Source organism: Pinus tabuliformis, chromosome 6, assembly GCF_031772625.1.
Source record: "Pinus tabuliformis cultivar Carrire ecotype Pingquan chromosome 6, CPIR1, whole genome shotgun sequence".
NCBI lineage: Eukaryota > Viridiplantae > Streptophyta > Pinopsida > Pinales > Pinaceae > Pinus > Pinus tabuliformis.
The window spans coordinates 98,672,356-98,694,613 of record NC_142292.1 but is presented as its reverse complement, the minus strand read 5'-3'; the positions used below and the strand labels follow the sequence as shown (position 1 = coordinate 98,694,613).

The 22,258-nt window shown below is 41.6% G+C and overlaps 1 protein-coding gene across 4 annotated transcripts in view; it reads right to left on the bottom strand.

Moving 5' to 3' along the window:
* Positions 1–22,258, bottom strand: part of LOC149257442 (uncharacterized) — a 454,745-nt gene that overhangs the window by 387,992 nt on the left and 44,495 nt on the right. For all 4 annotated transcript variants that reach the window (XM_089414304.1, XM_089414300.1, XM_089414302.1 and 1 more), the window contains one exon: positions 9,513–9,671. In XM_089414304.1, coding sequence (XP_089270430.1) covers positions 9,513–9,671 — 159 coding nt within the window. The remainder of the gene's footprint in view (positions 1–9,512; positions 9,672–22,258) is intronic.

The window sequence follows — 22,258 nt, the reverse complement described above, 5'->3', positions numbered from 1 at the left end:
CAGAGGAGGAAGCCCAATACAAATCAAAAAAATCAAGGGGTTTCTTTGAACCAAGCTCACAATCACAAAGAACTCCTTCAGCATCCTCCCAAGGCAGTGGATATGGAGGCACAAGGTCATCATCTTTAAGGCGTAGAACCATATCAGATTTCCTTGATGAGGGGTGTAGGAATGATGTGGATTCAAAGGTTTACAGGTTTCTCTATGCATGTGGGATACCATTTAATGTTCTTCGCTCACCTTATTGGCACAAAATGGTTTCTACCATAAATGATGCCCCTAAAGGATACAAGAGCCCTAGGTATGACAAGGCAAGAATCGTTGGCCTTGATCATGAAAAAGCAAAAATATCACATTCTTTGAATAGAATGACAAGTTCTTGGGCTGACCATGGGGTGTCCATTGTATTTGATGGATGGACAAATGTAAAAGGCAAGCCATTGATAAGTGTTCTTGCTGTGGCTGTTAGTGGTCCCATCTTTCTAACTGCACATGATTACTCAAACAAGTTCAAGACCGCCATCAACATTGTAGAAGCATTACTTGAAACAATTGAGTGTATTGGGCCATACAATGTCATCCAAGTCATCACTGATAATGCTCCTAATTGTAAGGCAGTGGGAGCAATTATTGAGGATAAATACCCCAACATATTTTGGTCTGGATGTTTGGTTCACACATTGAACCTTCTGTTGCATGATATTGTCAAGAACAAAAATGAACAATACCAATGGATTGGTGATTTGTACAAGAAAGGCAAACAAATGATAAAATTTATTACAAATCATAGCAATACCCATGGCCTTTTCCGCAGTCACTCGAGATTGGAGTTGTTGAAGATTGCGAAGACCAGATTTGGTAGCTATTACCTCACCTTCAGGCGCCTTTTGAAGGTAAGAGAGTCATTGGCTAGCATGGTATCAAGTCCACATTGGCAGGTATTAAAGGAAAGGGCTACAAATGGAGCTGACAGGGGAGGTTTTGAAATGGTGGAGGAGGCCGCTCTTGATGGTCAGTTTTGGACAAGTGTGAGGCAAGTATTGGATTTCACCAAGCCCATTTATCACATGATTCGGTTTGCAGATACAGACAAACCAGTGATTGGCGAGGTGTATGAGCAGATGGATACCATGTTGGGGGAAATAAAAGATATTGTTCATAACAGAGATCCCGACTTGTACAAACTGATTCACGATTGTGTGTGTGAACGGTGGAATAGATTTAATCTTCCACTACATTGCTTGGCGTATATCCTTATGCCAAAATACTACTCTACATCTTGGTTGGGCCAACCTGCAGCAGGGGGTGGGGTTAGGACCAAACCCCATTTAGATCCAGAGGTAACTAGAGGATATTTGGAAGCATTAGAAAAGTTGGTACCTGGCAGGGAGGAATGTGCAGCTGTGCGCCTTGAAATAGGCAGATACTTCAGTGGCACTGGTTTGTATGGTAACTTCCATGCAATGGACGACAGAGATAGATTTGATACTCTCACATGGTGGGAAACATATGGTGGCCAGAGACTTTTGCCAAAATTGGCAAAAAAAGTTCTTTCACAGGTTGTAAATACTTCTTCTGCAGAGAGGTGTTGGAGCACCTACAGCTACATGCATAATGTGAAACGAAACAGACTCAATGAAAACCGAGCAGAAAGCTTGGTTTATGTGCACTACAACTTGAGGTTGTTGAGTCATTATTGTGATCGGGCTTATGAGGATCCCACATATAAAATTTGGGACAATCACCCAGAGGATGGCATTGTACATATTGAAGAACTGGAAGAGGAACTTGTAAGGGATGAAGATGAAGCAGCTGCAGCAGCCATGCCACCTCCACCTCCACCTCCACCATCCAGTAGCAGTGCTCGAGGTCCGAGTCTTGTTCCTTTGCTATCGCCACCTCCATCTACACCCTCACATGGAGGTTCTAGTTCTGGTCGTCGGTCTGTGCGGGAGACTCCTAGAAGACCACCACGACCTGCTTATACTCCTGGAGACTCTCGTGGAAAGGGCCACATGTAGATTTACAGTTTACTTGTCTTTTTTAGTTTCTATTAGACTTTAGTTTTCATAACTATTGAGTTTTGAGTCCTTGACTCTTGACCCTTGACTCTTTCATATCATAATGATATTTTTTGTAAACAATATATCACTGTGACAATGAAAATTTGAAGTTTGAAGTTGGGCCTTGGCAATTATAACTCATTGGTAATGATTGTGAATTATGAATATGATGCTTTGTGAAAGACTAAAGTTGTTTCATTTCATTTCATTATTCATGTTTCATTTTATAAATTTATAACATTTCATATCATGTTAACAGTTAGAAGTTAGGACTTAGAAATATCTAAGATATTACTTCTTGTAATGGTTAAACTTAGCTTAAAAGTACAACTTTGGTGATCAATGATGATAAATGTTATTGAATTTTCAATTTTGAAAGCTTGAAGTTGAAACTTTAAGATTGAATTTGATGAATCATGATTCATGAGACTCAATATGTTGCAGTTGTAATATGTATTTTACTAACTTGTGGACATGGTTGATGACGATTATAATTTCTAGATGATTGATGTGATATGGTTCAATGATCAATCTATGTTTTTTTATGTCTAATTCATCATTCTACATGTTTTTGTTGACATATATGTATCAAAAATTAAAAAATATAAAAAATATATATATATTTTTAAAAAATCGCTCCCGAATTCGCTCCCAAACCGGGAGCTTCTGAAAATGGTTGCTCCCACTCCCGTTTTCGCTCTCGCTCCCGCTCCCAAGAAACATGGATCCTACCTGCCCCTCATCCCATGCAGTCCTCTTGACTACAGCTCGATGTCTCCCCACTTCTTCTCAAGTGGCACATGAGCACTCATGGCACAATCGTCATCCTCCTTGACTTCTTTCTCGCCTTCGCTAGCACTGCCTTCGAGTCAAAAGCCTCTCCCTTACTCTTCTTCCTCAAACACTGGTTCGCAAAATGACCCAGTTCCCCACAATGGAAGCACTTGACCTTGGAGAGGTCCTTCTTCTTCCTCTTCTCTTGCTTCCCGCAGATGCTAGAGCCGCATCCTCTTCTTCCTCCTTGATCCTGACCCCTTTGCCGCTACTCCCTGCCTTGGTCAGCCGTCTGATCTCTTCTTGACGAAGAGTCGCCCACAGTTCTTCCCAATCCGGAAGACTCGTCCTGCCCAGTATGCTCTAGACAAATAATTCCCAATCCTCGAAACTGTGTTAAGTGCGGTCCTCACCATTAATTCCTCATCCAGCATGGCCCCTATGGAAATTAGCTAGTCAAGGATCCCCTTCAATCGACCGAGGAAGACACCTATCTGCTCTCCCTTCTGCATCTGGTATGGCCTTAGCTGATTCTCCAGAAGCATCTTCCTCTGCACGGAAGTATGCTAGTACAATGTCTTCAAAGTGTCCCACATCTCCTTTGTCGTTTCCTTCTCGGCAATATGTGGTACCACATGATCCTTGACCCCATCAAGGATGATGCACTTTGCCTTAGCCATTGCCTCCTCGTACCTATCATTTGCTACCGGGTCAATTGGGATAGCCATAGTTCTCAAGGCGAAGCCCTTGATGCGATGTCTATCTAGAATAGACAAGATCCTGGCCTTCCAAACCACAAAGTTGGATGCTCCGTCCAGCCTATCTTGATCTCTCATCCCATTTACGGCCATCTCTCTGCTCTTCTCTGTCAACTCCTCTAAGTCTCTCTACTTCCCGTCTGGAAGTTCTCTTCTGGAAACCCTCTGAGTCCCGATTTCCCTCCGAAAATCCTTCTGCCAACATCAAGTTGCCCTACTCCAATCGTCTATGCAATTGCAACACTGATCTGGATTCCTTGGCTAGAAATGTTGATTTGGGGTAGCATCGGATGTGCTCTAGCCATGAAAATTGATGGAGAGGCTAAAGCACATGAGATCTCCAAGACTCAGAAATGGTTTGGGCAGATTCTAACCGGTTTGGGAGATATTAAAATGGGCTTGAGTCTTTAAGCGATGATTTTTGCAATGACTTTGTAGATGCAGTTGTAGAGAGATAGGGCGGAAGTCGTCGAAGGTTAAGGGGTTGTCTGTCTTGGGGATTGGTGAAAAGAAAGTGGAGTTGAAAGATTCCTATATATGGCCATTCGTTCTGGATTCCTTGATAACTCGAAGGTGGTCTTCACTCAGGATGTCGATAAGCCCCACAAAAAATTCAACGGACCACCCGTCTGGGCCCGAACTTTTGTCCCTTTGAAAACTTCCCAAAACCTTTTTGAGTTCATCCATAGAAACAACTTCCATGAGGCGTTCAATGTCTATATTTTTAGCTAATCTAGGGAAATAAAGGGCCAGTCGAACCACCTCGACTATGGAAGCACCCTGTGGTTCATTGAAAATATTACCTAAGTGATTTTTCCCAAGATCTACAAGGCACTCAGAAGATGAGACACTGTTTCCCTCACAGTCCTTCAGCTTCCAAATTGTATTGCACATTTTTCTCCCTTTTATGTAATTTTGGAAGAATTTGGAGTTCTCATCACCAGCTTCCAGCCAGGTAGCCCTTCTTTTGAGCCCCAAGTGGCTTCGATGTATGCCAACAAACGTAACAGTCTATCCTTGGATTCCTCATATTTGAAGCATTATGTTGCTTCCTCCAACATAGCCTTTAGGTCTGCTTCCACATCTCTAAGTTCCTGTGAGTCCCTCGCCCTTTTGTTAACCGACCACTTTATGCTTGCCTCTTTAACAGATTTGATGTTTAGAGCAGATTGGCCTTTAGAAGAGACATCTGATAAGGGATTATAGGGCTACCAGGTTGTTCTCACAAGCTCCACAAAGCTCTCATATTTTAGTTAGCACAATTGAGTTTAAAAGAGTTGAGAGGCTCGTGTCCCATTGTCTTGATTTTTCACATAATTGGGGAGTGATTTGATCCCCTGCCTTCCCCAATCCATTGTCTGATTAGTGGTAGTCGTTCCACCAATCATTCAGCAAGTAAGAAGTGATCTAGTCACTTGGCTACTCGATCCTCTCTCGTTCTCTTGTTCTGCCATGTGGGTCAAAGATTTACTAGCTCTATGTCGATAAGGTTATGGTCAGACAATAGTCTGGTGAAGAAGGTCGTGTTGGGGTCGACCTGTGCATAGGGACCCCAACTCTCCACAGCGCCTAGAGAGAAATTAAGGTCCCCACTAATGATGAGGTTGTCTGCAGAAAAATAGGACTATTGAGCTAGAGATTTCCATAAAGGGATCTTATCCTAGGGCAGACCATAGATATTTAGAATTAGAAAATCGGAGTGAAGCTCCATAGATCAAAAATTTAAGCCAAGAACTGATTCCATCCCCCAGATGTTGAGAGCATTGATGAAACAAGGATTCCATCCTATCACCAGACCTCCCATCTGCCTCGAGCATCAATACATATGAAATTCCATCTAGATAAAATATTTCCAATAAGCTAGATTTAGCATCCCCCACCCCCATGGTCTCTTGGAGGAGAAGGACAGTAGCACCCTCAAGCTCGACCAAGCGATGAAGGGCTAGTTTTTTAGGGGAGCTGGCCAAGCCCCTACAGTTTAGGGAGACAATAATCATGACATAACCTCTATGGGGGTTGTCACTACTCTAAGTGTCTCATCTATAGAGAGTTGTCTACTAGAAGCCATGTCGGCAAGAGAATTATTCTAGGCTAGTACAAGTTTTGAATGATGGCCCCTGCCCTTGCCTGTGGCAATATTGGGGGGATTGAGTCCAAGGCCACCAGGAAGGAGAGAAGGGTTGGTGGGTAGCGGGTGGAAGAAATAGCGTGGTGAGAAAACCCCGAGAGGGATGAGGATTCGTCACGGGAAACTATGGGCAATAGGGAGTCAGATGTTACAAGCGAAGGAAGGGGACAATCAACATAACTAAGAATCAGACACATGGAAGGTGGTTCAACAGATGTCTTAACCAAGGATGACCCTCGGGTATGAAAATTCAATCCCAAAACATCATGATTATTAATCATAAATGTAGAAAGTGGGGGAGAGGAGGGGTACCCGAGTGAGGAGTCGAACCCGAGGGCAGAGCAACTGAGTTGGTCCTGGAGGAGAATGCACGTACTCGGCTTTGTGTGCCTGGAATGCATCCTGTGAGAAAGTTCCCTGAGAAAGAGTTAGAGTTGTGTCCATCAAGCCTTCCCCCTTGTCCTTTGTTGATAAAAAAGAGCTCCCCGCATTGTTTTCATCTGAGATATTAGGTCCGCTCTAAGTGGGGGCATTAGCCTTTTCTACTCTCTATTTTCCTTTGAATGGAAGCCGACATTGAAATGCATTGTGTCTATGCCTGTGGCATCATCTGCACTTGAAGTGTATTCCTTTGTAGTCCAGGGTTTGAATGTGCGACTCTCCCATATGTATAATCTCCTTTTCACTCCAAATTCCCCCACAGATGTCAAGAAGGACCAAAACCCTGGCAAACTATAATTCCCTAGATTCGAGAAAGGACATGTCAACTTCCAAAAATTCACCTAGATTGTTGCCAATTGCAGAGATGACACCCCACATCCAAAACATCATAGGGAGCTCGGGAAGGCGAACCCAAATGGGGATTTTATCCATCCTTTCCTTGTTTGGGTCAAAGAGAGTATTCCAATGTTTGAGGAGGCGAGGAGTAGAATCAATATGCCAAATTTTTTGGAAGATGCATGAAGCCTCCTCCTTGTCTGGTAAAATCAATACGAACCATCCTTCGACTAGAGAGGGTACAACCGACAGATTTTTTAGGTGATTTTTCCATTCCAAGTTAACCCATTCTTCAAGGGGGTACCCTCTTCCTTAGCCCACTAGAGAGTCTTTAGCCATATGCAGCCCACTAGAGAGTGTTTAGCCATATGCACAAGCTAGTGGATTTCAACGTCATCTCCCAATACCATGGTTGATTTACCTTTTAATTCTTTCAAGCAAGGATTCGGTTTTCTCTTCAGGCCTCCTTCAGTCTGGCAAGAGTGAGGATGGATAGGTGGGGATTTGAAGGGAGGCCCAGTCCCACTTCGGCTCCCTGGAGGTCTTCAAGGGCAACTGTGCTTAGGTCCTGAGAGGTTGCGGCAGAAGCAAGAGGGGTAGAGAGGACCAGAAGAGGGCTCCTGTGGACAAAAAGGTGGAGAAAGACTAGAAGAGACAAGTGTTCCGCACGCCAAAGATACAAGGAGGAAAACAGAGGAACCCTAGAGGCCAATGAACCCCCAAGAGACCCAACAACCAGGTGGAGGAAAAACGGCTCAGAAACCCTAGCCGAGAAGAGGTCATTGGAGGTGACGGCTTCGAGAGTTTGAGAAGGGCTGAAAACTTCAGTTGTGGTTGAGAGGGGATCGTGAGGAAGGGGGGTCAGTCCTCCATTAAGCTCAGTCTGACGAGAAACTTGCAAAATTGAAAAGGCTTTCTTCACAAGATAGGGGACCAAGGATAGGATGAGAATTGGCAGGGAAAAGATTATGTAACAGATCTACATGTCCATCCAAGGAGAGATGGGGGTGCCAAAAACTAACCTATAGAGGAGCCCAATTGTAGATCTTCAACAAGGCCGGAGTTGGGGTAGGTTCTACCTACGGTGTCGCCCAAACCATCTAGAGGAGCCACAACATCCACTAAACCTGGCGGCATCCACTGTTGACCTTCCATTTCATGTCCATCCCTTGGTGGGTGCATTTTCACCGAGTCTATTCCTCCCGAGTTGCGGAGATTTCCCTTCCTATTTCAAGGACTAGCAACCAGCGAGGTGAAAATGGATAAACCCTCGTGAGGGTCCTAATTAAAATCCACTAGTATTTCATCCATAGGGTAAAAAATACTCTTTAGCCTGCATCATACAAAACCCTTTAGGTGAACTGAGTCTTCTTGCCATTTACGAAGGTTTTTGGGTCGTCGTCTGTAACCATGCCGTGAGAGGTCTAGAGAATCCTGTAACTACCTGTTGGAGGGAACCCTAGGCAGTCACAGGAAACAGTTAGAGAGGCTGCTCGGAGGAATACGGAAAGCCGAAAAAGGCCTTCGAAATTTCAGGACAGACTCTGATTGGTGTCAGAGGGGGGTCAGAAGTGTTGCGGTAGAAAGTGCCTGCAGCAGGTTGCAGCATCCCCTCCTCCATCGACCTTCCAGAAAATAATAATATATTTTATCCTCAATTCTGAAACTTGGATTTTCTAATTCTCACATGTCTGAAACTTAGCCTATAAAACTCCTAAAATTTCAAAAACCCAGATCTTGATCCCCAATACTAACTTCAAACTTTACATATTCAAAAACTTGGAAATCCAACATGTTCAAAGCTTTAACATATTAATTTTAAGAATGACAGTCAGAACTTTGGAAAGATGTTAACAGAAAATTCTGACAGGTGATAATCCACAGCTTAAAATTGGAGCACATTTGAACATCAAAATGATGATTTTGCTAACAGCAGTAGTAGTGTCGATTGTGCAAGTTACTGAACTTGATTTTGTATATGAAGTGAACAGATAACAAACCATACAGAAGGTTAAAGAGAAAACAAAAAACCTCAACAATTTTTTAGACAACCTACAAAATCTTGCTTGGTTGATCAGTAAACCAAAAACATAAAAAGGGCCAAATAACGAGCTTTCTCTTACATTATGAATTAGATGTAAGCACTAAAACCTCAAGTTACAACAAATCCTGAGACCCTAGCACAAACCCATACTACAAGTTGTTGAAGGACCTTAGTATATAGAAACAAGAGTTCATATACTGAAAGGCAACCCAGCAATAGACTTTAGATTGTGGAGGAATACATGCCTTCTCATAAATAATTTCACTCTGTCGACGTCAACCATTCAATACAAATGATGTTGCAATACAGACAGCATTTATTCTTTGAATCTATGATATATAATACCACTGTAATCTTTTGAAATCAATATTTATCTAAATTTTAGCCCAAGTGCTAGTGACATCAGTGCTCCTCTAAAATCACAAGAAAGGGGCTAAAGATTGACAATCTGAGCATGTCATGTCAGCAAAGAAAAACTTCTTACTCAAGAAAGATAAGGAAATAGTTTTAAACACATCTGTAATCATAGAAAGACTACTAGAGGATTTATCAGAACAAATGTACTGCAACAATACTAAAAGAAATCCTTAGGAGACACGTTAAAGGACATCCATTGACACATTCAGCATTCGACAACTACCGTGACGAATGTTAAAGTACAACATTCATCAGTGAAAATTATGTGTTAAAAATGGGTTCTTTCAACACAACTTCATCAAAGCTCTATTTTTTCTTGGTTGTGTGTGTTTACTTGAGATGAAAATGAACAAAGCACAAACATGAAGTATTTTAACAAAAAAAAAGTTAGCTTACAGTAATTTTTTCATGTTGCAGATAGAGGAGCTTCCTTTACAAATCTTAGAACAAGAAGTTTCATGAAATTAGACAAAATTGTGAACTCTACTCCAACAATATAGCAGTTTATGCAATCCAAACTCCAGACCTCACTACAACAAAAATTTGTATACCTGGTTGAATTCATCCACAATCATAGCATTTTGGTGAGTTTTCCAGAACTTTCTAAGATTGTTAATTGACTCAAGCTGAGGGTGAGAATTGCTTCCTCTTTTAATCCATGTAGGTAGCTCCTTCAGCTTCAAATATGCAGCATCACGCAACTTCTTTACCTAAACATAATAGAGAAGTGTGAATTACATCAAACCAAGCATTAAGGTGAATGTGAAACATCAGTGCACAAATTTAACATGTCACAAGCATGCATTCAAATAAAAATTAGGAATTCTATGTTGGAAGAAACTGTTAGTGATGTCAAAGTGTGAATAGGCCAGCACTTATTTGATGATATGCATGCAAGAGACAGTGATTTAGGATAAAAGGATGTTAATTTTAGGATAACAATGATATGTTCTATGCTTAGAGCAATTTTACTTCAATTTCTTTACTAGCCCAATATCAATATCCAATTTAGCAATCACATCATCATGATAGTAAAATGCAGATAGAACATAAACAATAACAGTAGAAGACAAGCCAAGACAAGAGGACACAAGATATGGCACCAGCCAGGGACAAACCCCAATGTGGGGAAACCCTTGATCAATTCTTCTTATAATTCTTCAAAAGTTCAGCAGAGAGAGAGAGTACAATATACAATATTCACTTGCCCAATCACAGTGAAATCTGATCAGTCAAACAGCAGAAACAGAAAGCCCTAACCAGAAAGTCAACGCTGGTCAACAGGGCAGATTTTGACCTCCAAAACAGCTCGGTCAAACTCAGTCAACTCGGCCTCCAACAGCAAGTCAAATCAGCCCAAAAACAGTCCGAAAAAGTCCAGTCAAATCTGGTCAACAAAAGTCAACGCTGCAGCAAACCCTAGTACAGTGAACGTTGGTCAAACAGCCTCAGCTTTCGTGCCCAGAACTGTAGCCTGCCCAAACAGAAATCCCCCACACAAACCACAGTCAAAGATGATCAATGTTGGTCAACACTGGTCAAAACAGCCTTCTGCAATTTTTGGTCAATTCTTGTCAATACAGGGACAGCAAAAGAACAGCCTTCTTCGCACATGTGGAGAGAGAGAAGCCTCAGAAATTCGTACCCAATCAAGAAGAGAGAGATGTGTGAGTGAGTGAAGTGTCCAAATTAGGAGGAGGCACCATGTATTTATATGCAAACGTTGAGGATGAATAGACGTGACTGTTGGGCTTCTGAGCCTACATGAGTTTGCTAGCCAACCTTGACAATTTGTCCATAATCAAAATAAATTCATAAGTCCATTTGTACATGTCAAAATGGGATGATCTTTAGATCAGCCCTACACCTCTTGGAGAGAGGAATCCAATAAAAATATCAACTACCTCATATGAGCTGTCCTAGGTGAAATTTGGCCCTAGTTGCCAAAATTAACACTCCCTCTCAACTAGGGAGAACTTCACCTGCAAAACTGTCTGACAATTTGTAACATCACTGTCTTTGCTCTGCTCCGTTGAACTATGAAGAAAGAGGAAATGATCGAGAATGTATCATACCATTCTCCATTGACCCGAAGTCAGTCCCCAATAATATAGAGTGTGTCATATCACTCTTAACTGACCCGAAGTCAATTTCCATTGATCCCATATCAATATCAACATCCTAGCATAGGGAGTATAGTAGCACACAATGCGTCCATCGGTAGTACTATGGTCCCTATCCTCATTTCCCTACTCATTGGCCAGATGAGAGGTACTTCCCATGAGTCCCAGACTAGCATGTGCCAGCAAGAGAAGGTGAACCACTCATCTTGCTCATATGCCATAGGAGAAGGTGAACCACTCAACCTATGCATATGTCACCATGGAGTATCACAGGGGAAGGTGAACCACTCACCCTGTACATCGTGTACCATTAGGGGAAGGTGAACCACTCACCCTGTACATCGTGCACCATTAGGGGAAGGTGAACCACTCACCCTATGGTGGCTCATCACTCCAAGAAGTACCCCAAGCCCCCCCGAAGCTCCCAAAGCTTAACATCCATCTCATACGGGACCCTCATAAGAGGGTCTCTCCACGACTCCAAGTCGTTCACGGAAGGTTAAGAATTTGATCTTCCCTAGGGGCTTCGTAAGAATATCGACAACCTGATCATCAACCCCGATGTGTTAGAGCCTTATTGCTCCCCATTGTACCATATCCCGGATAAAGTGGTACCTCATATCAATATGCTTGGAGCGATCATGAAACACGGGATTCTCCGAAAGACAAATCCCACTCTGGTTGTCGCAGAAGATCACGGTGGTATCTAGCACATGTCCAAACAACTCACTAAAGAGCTTCCTCAACCAAACAACTTCACAGGAGGCCAAACTAGCAGCAATGTATTCAACCTCAGCGGTGCTCAAGGCAACCGACTTCTGCTTCCTGCTCATCCATGATATCAAAGCAGAACCTAGAGAGAAGCAACATCCAGATGTGCTTTTACAATCCACCACACTGCTAGCCTAGTCTGCATCAGAGTAACCATGGAGCCTCACATTCCAGACAATGTATCTCAGTCCATAAGTAATTTTGCCCTGAAGATATCTCAAGATATTCTTGGCAGCAATCCAATGTATGCGATGAGGCTCAACCATAAACTGACTCAATGTATTCACTGCAAAACATATGTCCGGATGGGAGTTCACCAAGAACATCCGGTCCCCCACAAGTTGACAATACTCAGAAGGATTTCCCAAGTCGAGCCCAACAGCACTTCCGCATAACTTCTTGAAGTTAAGTTCCATCGGAGTAATCACGGACTTGCAGTCCACCATCCCAAATCTTTCAAGTATCTTCACAATATATTTTCCTTGAGAAAGGAAAATCTCACCTAGCTTTTGCCAAACCTCCAACCCTAGGAAGTAATGCATCAATCCTAGGTCCTTCATCTCGAATTCGGAAGCCAACTCCCTCTTCCATTGATGAATAAGAGGGTCTACACCTGTCAGAAAGAGATTGTCCACATAGAGTACCAAGATGAGAGGTCTATCATTCTCAACCTTAAAGTAAAGGTTCGGATCAGCTTCACTTCTCGTAAATCCCAGCTTCATTAGATAGTTATCGATCCTCTCATACCAAGCCCGAGGTGCTTGCTTCAACCATTAGAGGGATTTCTTCAATTTGCATACATGTGTCTAACGATCTTGAACTTTGAGCCCCTTAGGTTGTTCTAGATAGACTTCCTCCTTAAGTGAACCATGCAAGAAAGCAGTCTTGACATCCATTTGGTGTAGATTCCATCCTTGCAAGGCAACAAGGGCTATAATCGAATGGATGGTGGTGTAGTAGGCAACCGACGCAAATATCTCATCATAATCTACACCTTCCTTTTGAGAGAAGCCTCAAGCAACAAATCTGGCCTTGAACTTTTCAGCACTTCCATCAGCTCCATGCTTGATCTTGTAGAGCCATTTCGAGGTGACAATGGATTTGTCCTTGGTTCTAGGGACCACATCCTAGGCATCATTCTTCATAATCGACTCATACTCTTCGTTCATTACATCCTTCCAAACTTGGTGCTTTGCAACTTCTTCGAGTGTGCAAGGCTCAGATTGAACAATGGTGCTCATTGCAATTAAGTACCCTTGGTACCTATTCGGCTTCTCCCTTTCATGAAATGGTCCCCTAGGTGCAACATGTCTCTCGGCACCTTTGAGAATCTCCCTAAGCCATGAGGGTCTCCTTTCTTAGGAGGAGGGCTCATGAGGAGGTGGATCAACGGGATCCATTGGCCCTTCAGCGTCGGGCATCGGCTCATCCTGTGGTTCTCCCTGCTTTCCTGAATCTGCTTCTTGATTTTGGGTAGCATTGGATATGATCTAGCTCCGAAATTTTGTGGAGGGCCTAGAAAACATGAGATATACAAGACCCAGAAATCGTTTGGAGAAATTGCACCCGAATTGTATTTTATTAAAATAATTAATATTTTTAATGGGGTTCCTAAGTCTAAACATAGGAAAATAAAAATATTAATGAGTATTAATGAAAGTATGGGTGAGAAGCTTATAAGAGACGAGGATCAAGTATAATTTAATCTTAGCCATTAATTAGGAACTTAATCTCGGTTGTTGATTCATCATCAGGAAAAGTTTAAGAGAAGACTTGAGAGTCATTTGGAGACACACCGGGCAAATACTCAGTAACCCGAAGGAAATCGATTCTCAAGGAGGAGGAGTTCGATTTCAGAGGGAGAGTTGCAAGGTGAAGGAAGAGGAGGGCATCAGCATTAGTCAGAAACTAAGGAGGAGGTGACACAGAGCATTAGAGGGACAGCGTAGCAAGGGACGCAGTCCTCACACAGAAGTAACGCAGAGGTGGCAGGCCTCAAGCAGAAGTGACACAGTGAAGGTTGAAGGGTCTCCACGGTGTCATAATTTCTCCAGAGCAAAGGGAAAATTGTCTCAGGTGTTTCTCTCAGAGGTGTCTCTATATTCTGTAAAATCATTCCTTGTAAAGCTATTGTTGCTGAAGAATAATAAATAAACCCTCATTTGCTGCACCGGTTTTCCCACATTGGGTTTTTCCGAGGACAATTGTTCAAAAACAACTACGTTGATGTGATTGATTCTTGTGCTTGTCTATCACTGTTATTTTCTCTATGCTATTATGTGACAACTGCAGTAGAATTTATTTTAATGTTTACTGAAGCGTTTTGTAAATAACTTATTTAAGTAGGAGAAATAAATCAATTACTGCTGTAGAATTTCAAGTTAGAAATTTTCACACTTCTTTGTCCTTCTTTGGAAGAGGAAGGTTACTAATCTTCCCAAGAGCAGCATCCTCATCGAAGGTGACATCATGACTTATCTCCACTTCTCCATCATGACTTATCTCCACTTCTCTTTGACTAAGCACATAGATTCTATATGCCTTAGAAGTTTCATTGTAGCCCACAAGTGTTCCTTTCTTCCCAAAAGCATCCAATTTACTTCTCTTTTCTTTCGGCACATGAAAATATACGGGACTACCAAAAATTCTAAAGTGAGAAACATCAGGTTTCTTACCAGTGAAAACTTCTTCAGGAATTTTGGAGTCCAACGCTTGATGAGGGCATTTATTATGAACATACACGACGGTGTTTGCAGCTTCGGCCCATAAGAACTTCGTAAGGCTTTGACCATGAAGCATGGCACGAGTGGCTTCTATATGGAATGGTTCTTCCTTTCAGCAACACCATTTTGTTCAGGAGTATATGCGGTAGTAGTCTCCCTCTTAATGTCAGCTTCTCTACAATAATTTTTTAACTCATTTGATTCATATTCGGTTCCATTATCAGTCCTCAATATTTTGATCTTCTTCTCAGTTTGATCTTCGACCAAAGCTTTGAAAGAACAGAACCATGAGAATACTTCATCCTTTTCTTCAAGAAATATATCCAAGTCTTGCGAGAGAAATCATCCATAAAGATAGCATAATATAAATATCCTCATAATGAGTTCACAGGCATTGCACCAGATAGATCATAATGAATCAATTGCAATATGTCAGTAGTCTTGCTATCACTTGAGGGGAATGGTCCCCTTGTATTCTCTCCTTCGGCACACCCCTGACAAACACCTTCATGTTCTACTTTGAATTCGGGCATACCTGTCACCATCTTCCTCACATCAGGTAGAGCCTTATAATGTAGATGAGCAAACCTTCAGTGCCATAATTCAGATTGAAGTGATGTGTCACAAGACATAGCTCCCAATGGGATTCCTCCAACTTGATATAGGCTATCAAACCTGAAGCCAAGTGTAAATGCATCTTTGAAAGTTTTATTCCACACACCTACCTTTCCATCAATGAATGCCACCTTGAATCCTTTGTCCTCCATCGCCGAGATAGATACCAAGTTCTTCTTTTGAACGGGTACATATAGTACTTTTTGGAGATGAATGGTGTTACCTTGATTCAATTGAAGAGTAACATTCCCAACTCCCTTCACGGGATAGGTGGCATTGTCTCCAAGGATAATTTCCAAATTTGTATCCTTTTCAATCAAATTTGAAAGAGCTTCCTTATACCCAGTGAAGTGCCTTGAGGCACCACTATCAATCAACCAATTTCCCAAAGTGTCCTGTAAAGGTACACCAAATATGTATGTGGGGAAGGGTTTTCAGCCCAACCCACGAATCAATATATAAATATAATGTTTTGCTACAATAATGTTACATTCAAAAAGGGCTGAAGCCCTACAAGAAAATCCCAGTTATGAATTCCCAAGCCAAACCCCCAAATGTACAATGCAAAATCCCCCAAAGTATACAACATACAAGTGCACCCCTGGGGTGGGACCTTAGGTTTGCAACCTGGCCCTAATAGACAACATAAAACCACATGCAAAACCTTTGGGAAGGTTTGGGTGCCAACCCAGAACCCTCTCCCCCAACTAGTCTACAAAACAAGCCCAAAATGATACTACACAAGTGACTTTGGTCATGCCACCCCACTATCACACCCTATGAGACACAGAACCACCCAAACTTTGTTTTCGGCCTTCCTTCGGACCTGCAACCTTTGTTCGTTGCAGCTCAAACCTACTCCTACCTCACTACTGCACCCGAAAACTGAACAGAAAATGCCCTTAAACCTTTGGTCCGACCCTCCTCTTCTTCACAGGTAAGACGAGTCACCCATCCCGCATATTGAAGTGTTTAATCCCACTCATAGTCATCAACCAAAAGCATACATAGAGGCCAATATCTCTTGCAGAGCCAAAATTCTTATTGCTCAATTAAGGACTAATTCTCATCAACTCCGTTGTGAAACAGGGCTGTGGAAAAGGCCAAAAGAAGTGTGGGAGGAAAGAGTATGCATTTTTTGTTCTTCCGGAAAAGTGGAAACAAAAAAACATTTCATTTTAGAATGTGAGGCCTTCAAAGACAACAGGGAAAATTATGCAGATATGCTGGTAGCTAGCTCTTGGGATAATCTATTTAGCGAGGGGTTTGTCGAGAAGTTGGGAGCATTTATTTTGAAGCTTCACAAAAAAAAGGGTCGAATACATCAAGTAGATGAAGAAGCAATTTGTCCCATAGGCTATCTTTAGCCTCATGGACATTAAAATAATTTCTTTCTTTCTTTCTTTCTTCCTTCTCCTCTTCTTTCGGGCTACAATAGATGCTAGGGAACAAATCCGAAGTCTTGTTGCCAAATACTTCCTTCAAACCTCTAAATGGTCTCATATAAATAGGTTTCATGGGTGGTAGGGTAGGTGTAGGGTCGCGACCCTTCATATGCACCCTAGCCGACCCTTCATATGACCAGTATTACCTGCTCATACATGTTGAAGAAAAGTGTAACTAGGTTCGATATTTGTGAATGTAATTTTGATCTTTGTACTTGTCAAGAAAAAGAAATATTATTTTTGTAAATTATATGAATGAGTTTCTTGCTCATTCCATAGGTCTAGGAAAGTCAAAGAGTCAAAATCATGTTAAAGAGCTCTTCTTGAGCATTTATGTAATGTACATGGGTCAACCTAGTGTCAAGTAGCCCTCCAAGACAAGCACCATCCTCCAAAGAAGAAGTCTGCCTGCAAAAACGATGTGAAAGTCAGCCAAGTCGGCCTATAGATGACAAGTCGGCTCAGAGAATAAGTCACAACGATTCACCATGACATGTCGGCTTAAATAGGTGGGTCAAACCACTATAAATAGGCGAGTGAACTTATAGTCAAAGCAAGAAAAATTCGGATACATCTCTGAAGCTTCGATGGCACAGTAGATAAAGAAATCTCGCATGAAGACAAGGTTACAATGCTTCGATGGAAGAAGGATTCTACGATCTTCGATGGGTATAACAGTATCACGCAAACACGATCTCAACACTCTGTCTCGGTGAAGGAGGAATGCACTCTGTCTCGACAGCCTTATGTTATCTCCACGCAAACACTATCTCGGCATTCCTGTCTCAATGCTCTATCTCGATAGATGCTCTGTCTCCTTCTCGATGATAACAATCTCAAGATCGAAGTCACTGGAATATACTCTCAGCACACCTATGATGAAGGATCACGTGACATCTCAGTCACCATCTCGGGGTAGCTGTGTAACACACTCTTGCAAATTCGGAACACAGTCACAATTGAACACAGTTATAATAAATCTCTGCCTCGGTACATAGTCACAACATAACAATGATGGTCTCGAAGATAGATAGACACAACATAATTATGAAGTCTAAGATCTCAGTCATATATTCACAGTCTCGACATACTTGTAGATACAGTTACAATCTCTGCATAGTGACAATTATGATTATCATGATTCTAAAGAAGATAAGGAGAAGATCTCGGTAATGGAGCAGCAACAATGATCTAGTTGACATTATGAAGATCTCATTGAAGGAACAATAGTATAGCAGCAATGATGATCTCGACAGTGACAAAGCAGAGGATTGGTGTCTTGGTCTTGGAGTGGCTTAGTAAGTCAAGGGTCGTGGTCTTGGTGTTCATCAATAGGAATCTCTATAAGAAGAATTTTGTGTGGGTTTTCCTCTCCAAGAGGGAGAGGTTTTGGCCCTGGCAGAATGCCATATCTTGTGCTCTTGTCTCTTTACTTTGATAGCTATTTGTTGAAGTAAGAAATACTCACACTAATGATAATAAGCAAAAGATTGTGCTAATAATCTAAAGACAAAATGCCTCACAAATAGTTATCATGCAAGAAGAATCTCATTAACTCCCTACCCTAGATTCTTCAACATGGAATCATAGCTATGGTTGCAATTTGAGGAAGAGGAGAAAAGAGACATTCAAGGATCAAGTTTCTAGCGAGGCATCAAAACAAGCTGAAAGATATCAAGATCTACATTGCAGGATCAAACCCTAGCAATCTACAACAACAGTCTACATCAGCAAGGGTTTTTGTCTATGCAATCAAGGAGACAGTCTACAATAGCAAGAACTTGTGTCTCCACAGTCATCATCGGAAGACCACCAAGAATCTCATCAAGATGCCTACAAATCAAGATAGCTTGAAGGATTTCAAAACGAAGATCACATTAGCTTGAAGAAAGTTGAAACCCTAGTAGCAATCCTGATCTACACTACGAAAGAAGATCATCTGATGAAGCAGCAAATCATCCTCATGAAAAGGAGCAACCTTTCTATTGAGGAAAGGCTTTCTCATTTGAAAGAAGATCATCCAAGAAGAAGCCCTCATACATCTTCTTCATCAACATGATCAAGGTGAAAATTTTGTCTTCACAAATCAAGTAAGTATCTTTCATTTTATAATCAAGTTAGGTTAAATGACTTCATGTCTGCAAGGAGATCTATGAATCGATTGGGTCATCAAAAGTCCTTGCATAAGGAGGAATGTCATAATCCTCATAGAAAAGAGAAGTCATTAATGCCTATGGAAAGGTCTCTGAAAGTCAAGAGACTCATAGGATTCGTATGAAATCACTCAAAGGTCCTCTCATGCCTATGTAGCAGAAGAAGAGACATAAAGAGAGATATATGAAATGCTAGAAGATATACTCTCTGAAATAATAGTAAAGAAGGTCACATCACTTAGACCTACACAAAAATAAAGGTATCAAAGAATGAAGGAATATCTTCATGAGATCTCAATTGAGAGATTTGGGAAAGATGATAAGAAGGTAGTCATCATTGATAAGCAAGGTAACAAATGTCAATGAACAAGAAGGTTACCTCATCCGGCAATTTGTGGTCTCTATGCTAGATAGAGAAAGACAAGTTGCAGACAAAAGTATTAAAGGTTAAAGAACTCAATCATGTGCAAAAAGGAAAGGAAAGTTTGGTCCTCAAACAAAACAGAATAGTATAAGGTTCAATGCTATGAAAAGAATATGGAAAGAAGTTCATATCACTGGAAAGATGGAGGAAACTGAAGAAAAGGGCCAAGGAAAGAGGGAGAAACAGATCTCCACTATGATTAGATGGCCTCCCTCACAAAAGGGGTCCTATCATAAGCTCCTAAATCTTTAGATATGGCCATGATATTAAGATGCATCGTGGCATCATGAAAGCATTAGAAGCAAGAGCTCGTGGCATCACCATGGGAATCATGGAAAACAAAATCCATGACAGTCGAACATGAAGGACATAACTCTTGGGAACCTCATTAGACATTGAAGCAAAGGAAGAAGTCATCAAAGACAGGTCTCATTATAAGTCAAAAGGGAAACATCTGCCATATGAGGATATGCAAGATCCTCAAAATTCTCTGATAGAATCCTAGTCGGAGGATTCACTAATCAAGAAAGGAAGAAAGTGTTTCATCAGGAACTCCAACTTATGGAATTTATGGATGATGGTATGATGTCATAAGAGATGAAGAAGATCATGGGATTGAAGATTCTTTAATCAAGGAAACTGCTGGAAGAAGCCTACATGACCTAAAGATAAAAAGAGGCATGTATGCTTGTATTTAATTTTTATAATGTCATGTCATATGGTTGCAGGTAATATAGATCATCACTTCTATCTTAAGAAATATTATAAAGGGAAAAAGATCTCCTCCTCTGAAAGGATGCAGAAAGGCATAAGTCGCACTAGATGAAATCAACATAATATGTCCTCATATAAAGTATGAGGTGGTTGACTACGATTACTTTGATTAGAAACCCCTGAGAATGGAATGTGTGAGGAAGGAAGAGATCGTGAGCTTTGCAACCATGATGAAGGCAATCAACATCCAAAAGACCAAGAAGAGTTGACTAGGAAATCTCCCTGAAATATGAGAAGACTCTGATGGAAGTTTGGAAAAGATAGAGACCCTTGACAATGTATATCTTTGGGAAATGTGTCAACAAGTATGCAAGATGTTGATACCTACAGAAAGATGTCATGATAAAGAGCCATCTCGAAAGGTACGATTTGATTTAATGCCATGTTTTGATTTCTTGAATAATATCTGGATGAGTTTATGCAGGACTACTGGAACAAGAGTTGTAAGCGCAAGTACAACTAAGCATTCATGTGGTGGATGGAAATTCCTGAAAGAAGCATGAGGAAGAAGTAGCCATATGATGAAGGTTTTGGATATGTATCAAGAAGACCACTTTCCATGAAGAAAGGAGTGACATGACGAACCAAAAAGGAAAGTGATGGATGGCCAAATCCCTACACGGAAGAAGGTCGACTGAATTTCATGACATCAAGGAAAGAAGTTGATCAAGCAATGTGAAAATTCTATCACTACAGCAACTGATTTACTTTTCCTACTTATTTCACCATAAGTTATTCATGAAATTACTTCAACAAACATTAAAATAAATACTGTTGCAGATATCACACCATAATATAGAAACAAACATATGCACAAGAATCAACACATTGACACAGTTATTTTGGACTAATGTCCTCGAAAAAACCCAATGTGGGAAAACCGGTGCAGCAAGGGAGGATTTTATTATTCAGCAATTTTCTAGTACAACAGGGTGCTAAACTGGCTTACCAACAGATAGACAAATTCTCCAACACTTCTTCCGAACCCAGCGTAGGCTCTACTAACCTCAGCTTCAGCCTAATGAGGCTCTGCGGAGCCTCTCTGGCCTTCTCCGTCACTCCTGCAGCCTCTACGTGGATGACGTAGGCCTTGCTGGCTCTGTGCAGTCTCTACTGCCTCTGCGTTGCTTCCTCTGGCCTTGTGTCTGCCTCTTTTGCCTCTGCGTTGATCTCTCGTCTCTCTGTTCCGTACTTGCTGCCTCCTAACTGCTCTCCAGACCACTGGTTCAATTTCTCAACTAACCCCGCTCCAGAAATTGAACTGCTGGTCTCCCTCAGTGTGTTCTCCAAGTGACCCTCAAGCCTCCTCTTATACCTTTCTTGTTGACAAATCAATGGCCGAGATTAAGTACCTAATCAACAGCTAAGATTAGATCTGGCTTGATCCATGTCTTTTGGACCATTCTAACACAGTTTCATATTAATACACATTAATATTTTATTTTCCCTAAGTTTAGACTTAGGGACTCCATCAAAAATATTAATTATTTTAATATCTCCTGAACTGTTTAGAATATGCCCAATCCCTTTCTGAGTATTGGAGATCTCATGTGCCCCAACCTCTCCACCAAATTTCATGGCTAGAGCATATTTGATGCTACCCCAAATCAACACTCCCTCTTAGCGAGGACTGTGCTCTAGTAATACTCCTCACTGAGTATCACCTTGATCATCCGACATTGGTCCCTGTGCTGATGTTAAGCCTCCCTGCCCAACATCCTCTGCACTACTGCATCTTGTACTACTGCCCATGACTCTGCTACTGCCACTGTTGCATCTGTACGACAACTCCCACTGCATCCGTGTTGCTGCTGGTCCTTTCTCCCAACACTCCATCCGCACTACAACTCCCTCTACATCTATGCTACTACTGGTCCTTTCTCCCAACACTACATCTGCACTGCAACTCCTTCTTCATTCGTGCTGCTAACACACTACTTCTGAAAGGGGTTCTTTACCATCCCCATCTTTTCCCTGAAGTAGTCAAATTTTGACTTTCCAAGGGCCTTGGTGAGAATATTTGCCACTTGTTCTCCTGTAGGAGTGTAGCTCAACTGTACAGCTCCTCGTTGGACACCGTCTCTGACAAAGTGGCATCGGATATCAATATGCTTCGACCTATCATGAAATACTGGATTCTCAGAGAGTTTTATGCAACTCTGATTATCACACATGATCCTGGTCGCCTCCATATTTCTTCTGAATAGGTCCACCAGTAGTTTTCTAAGCCATATGGCCTCACCCGAAGCTGTGCTTGCTGCCATATATT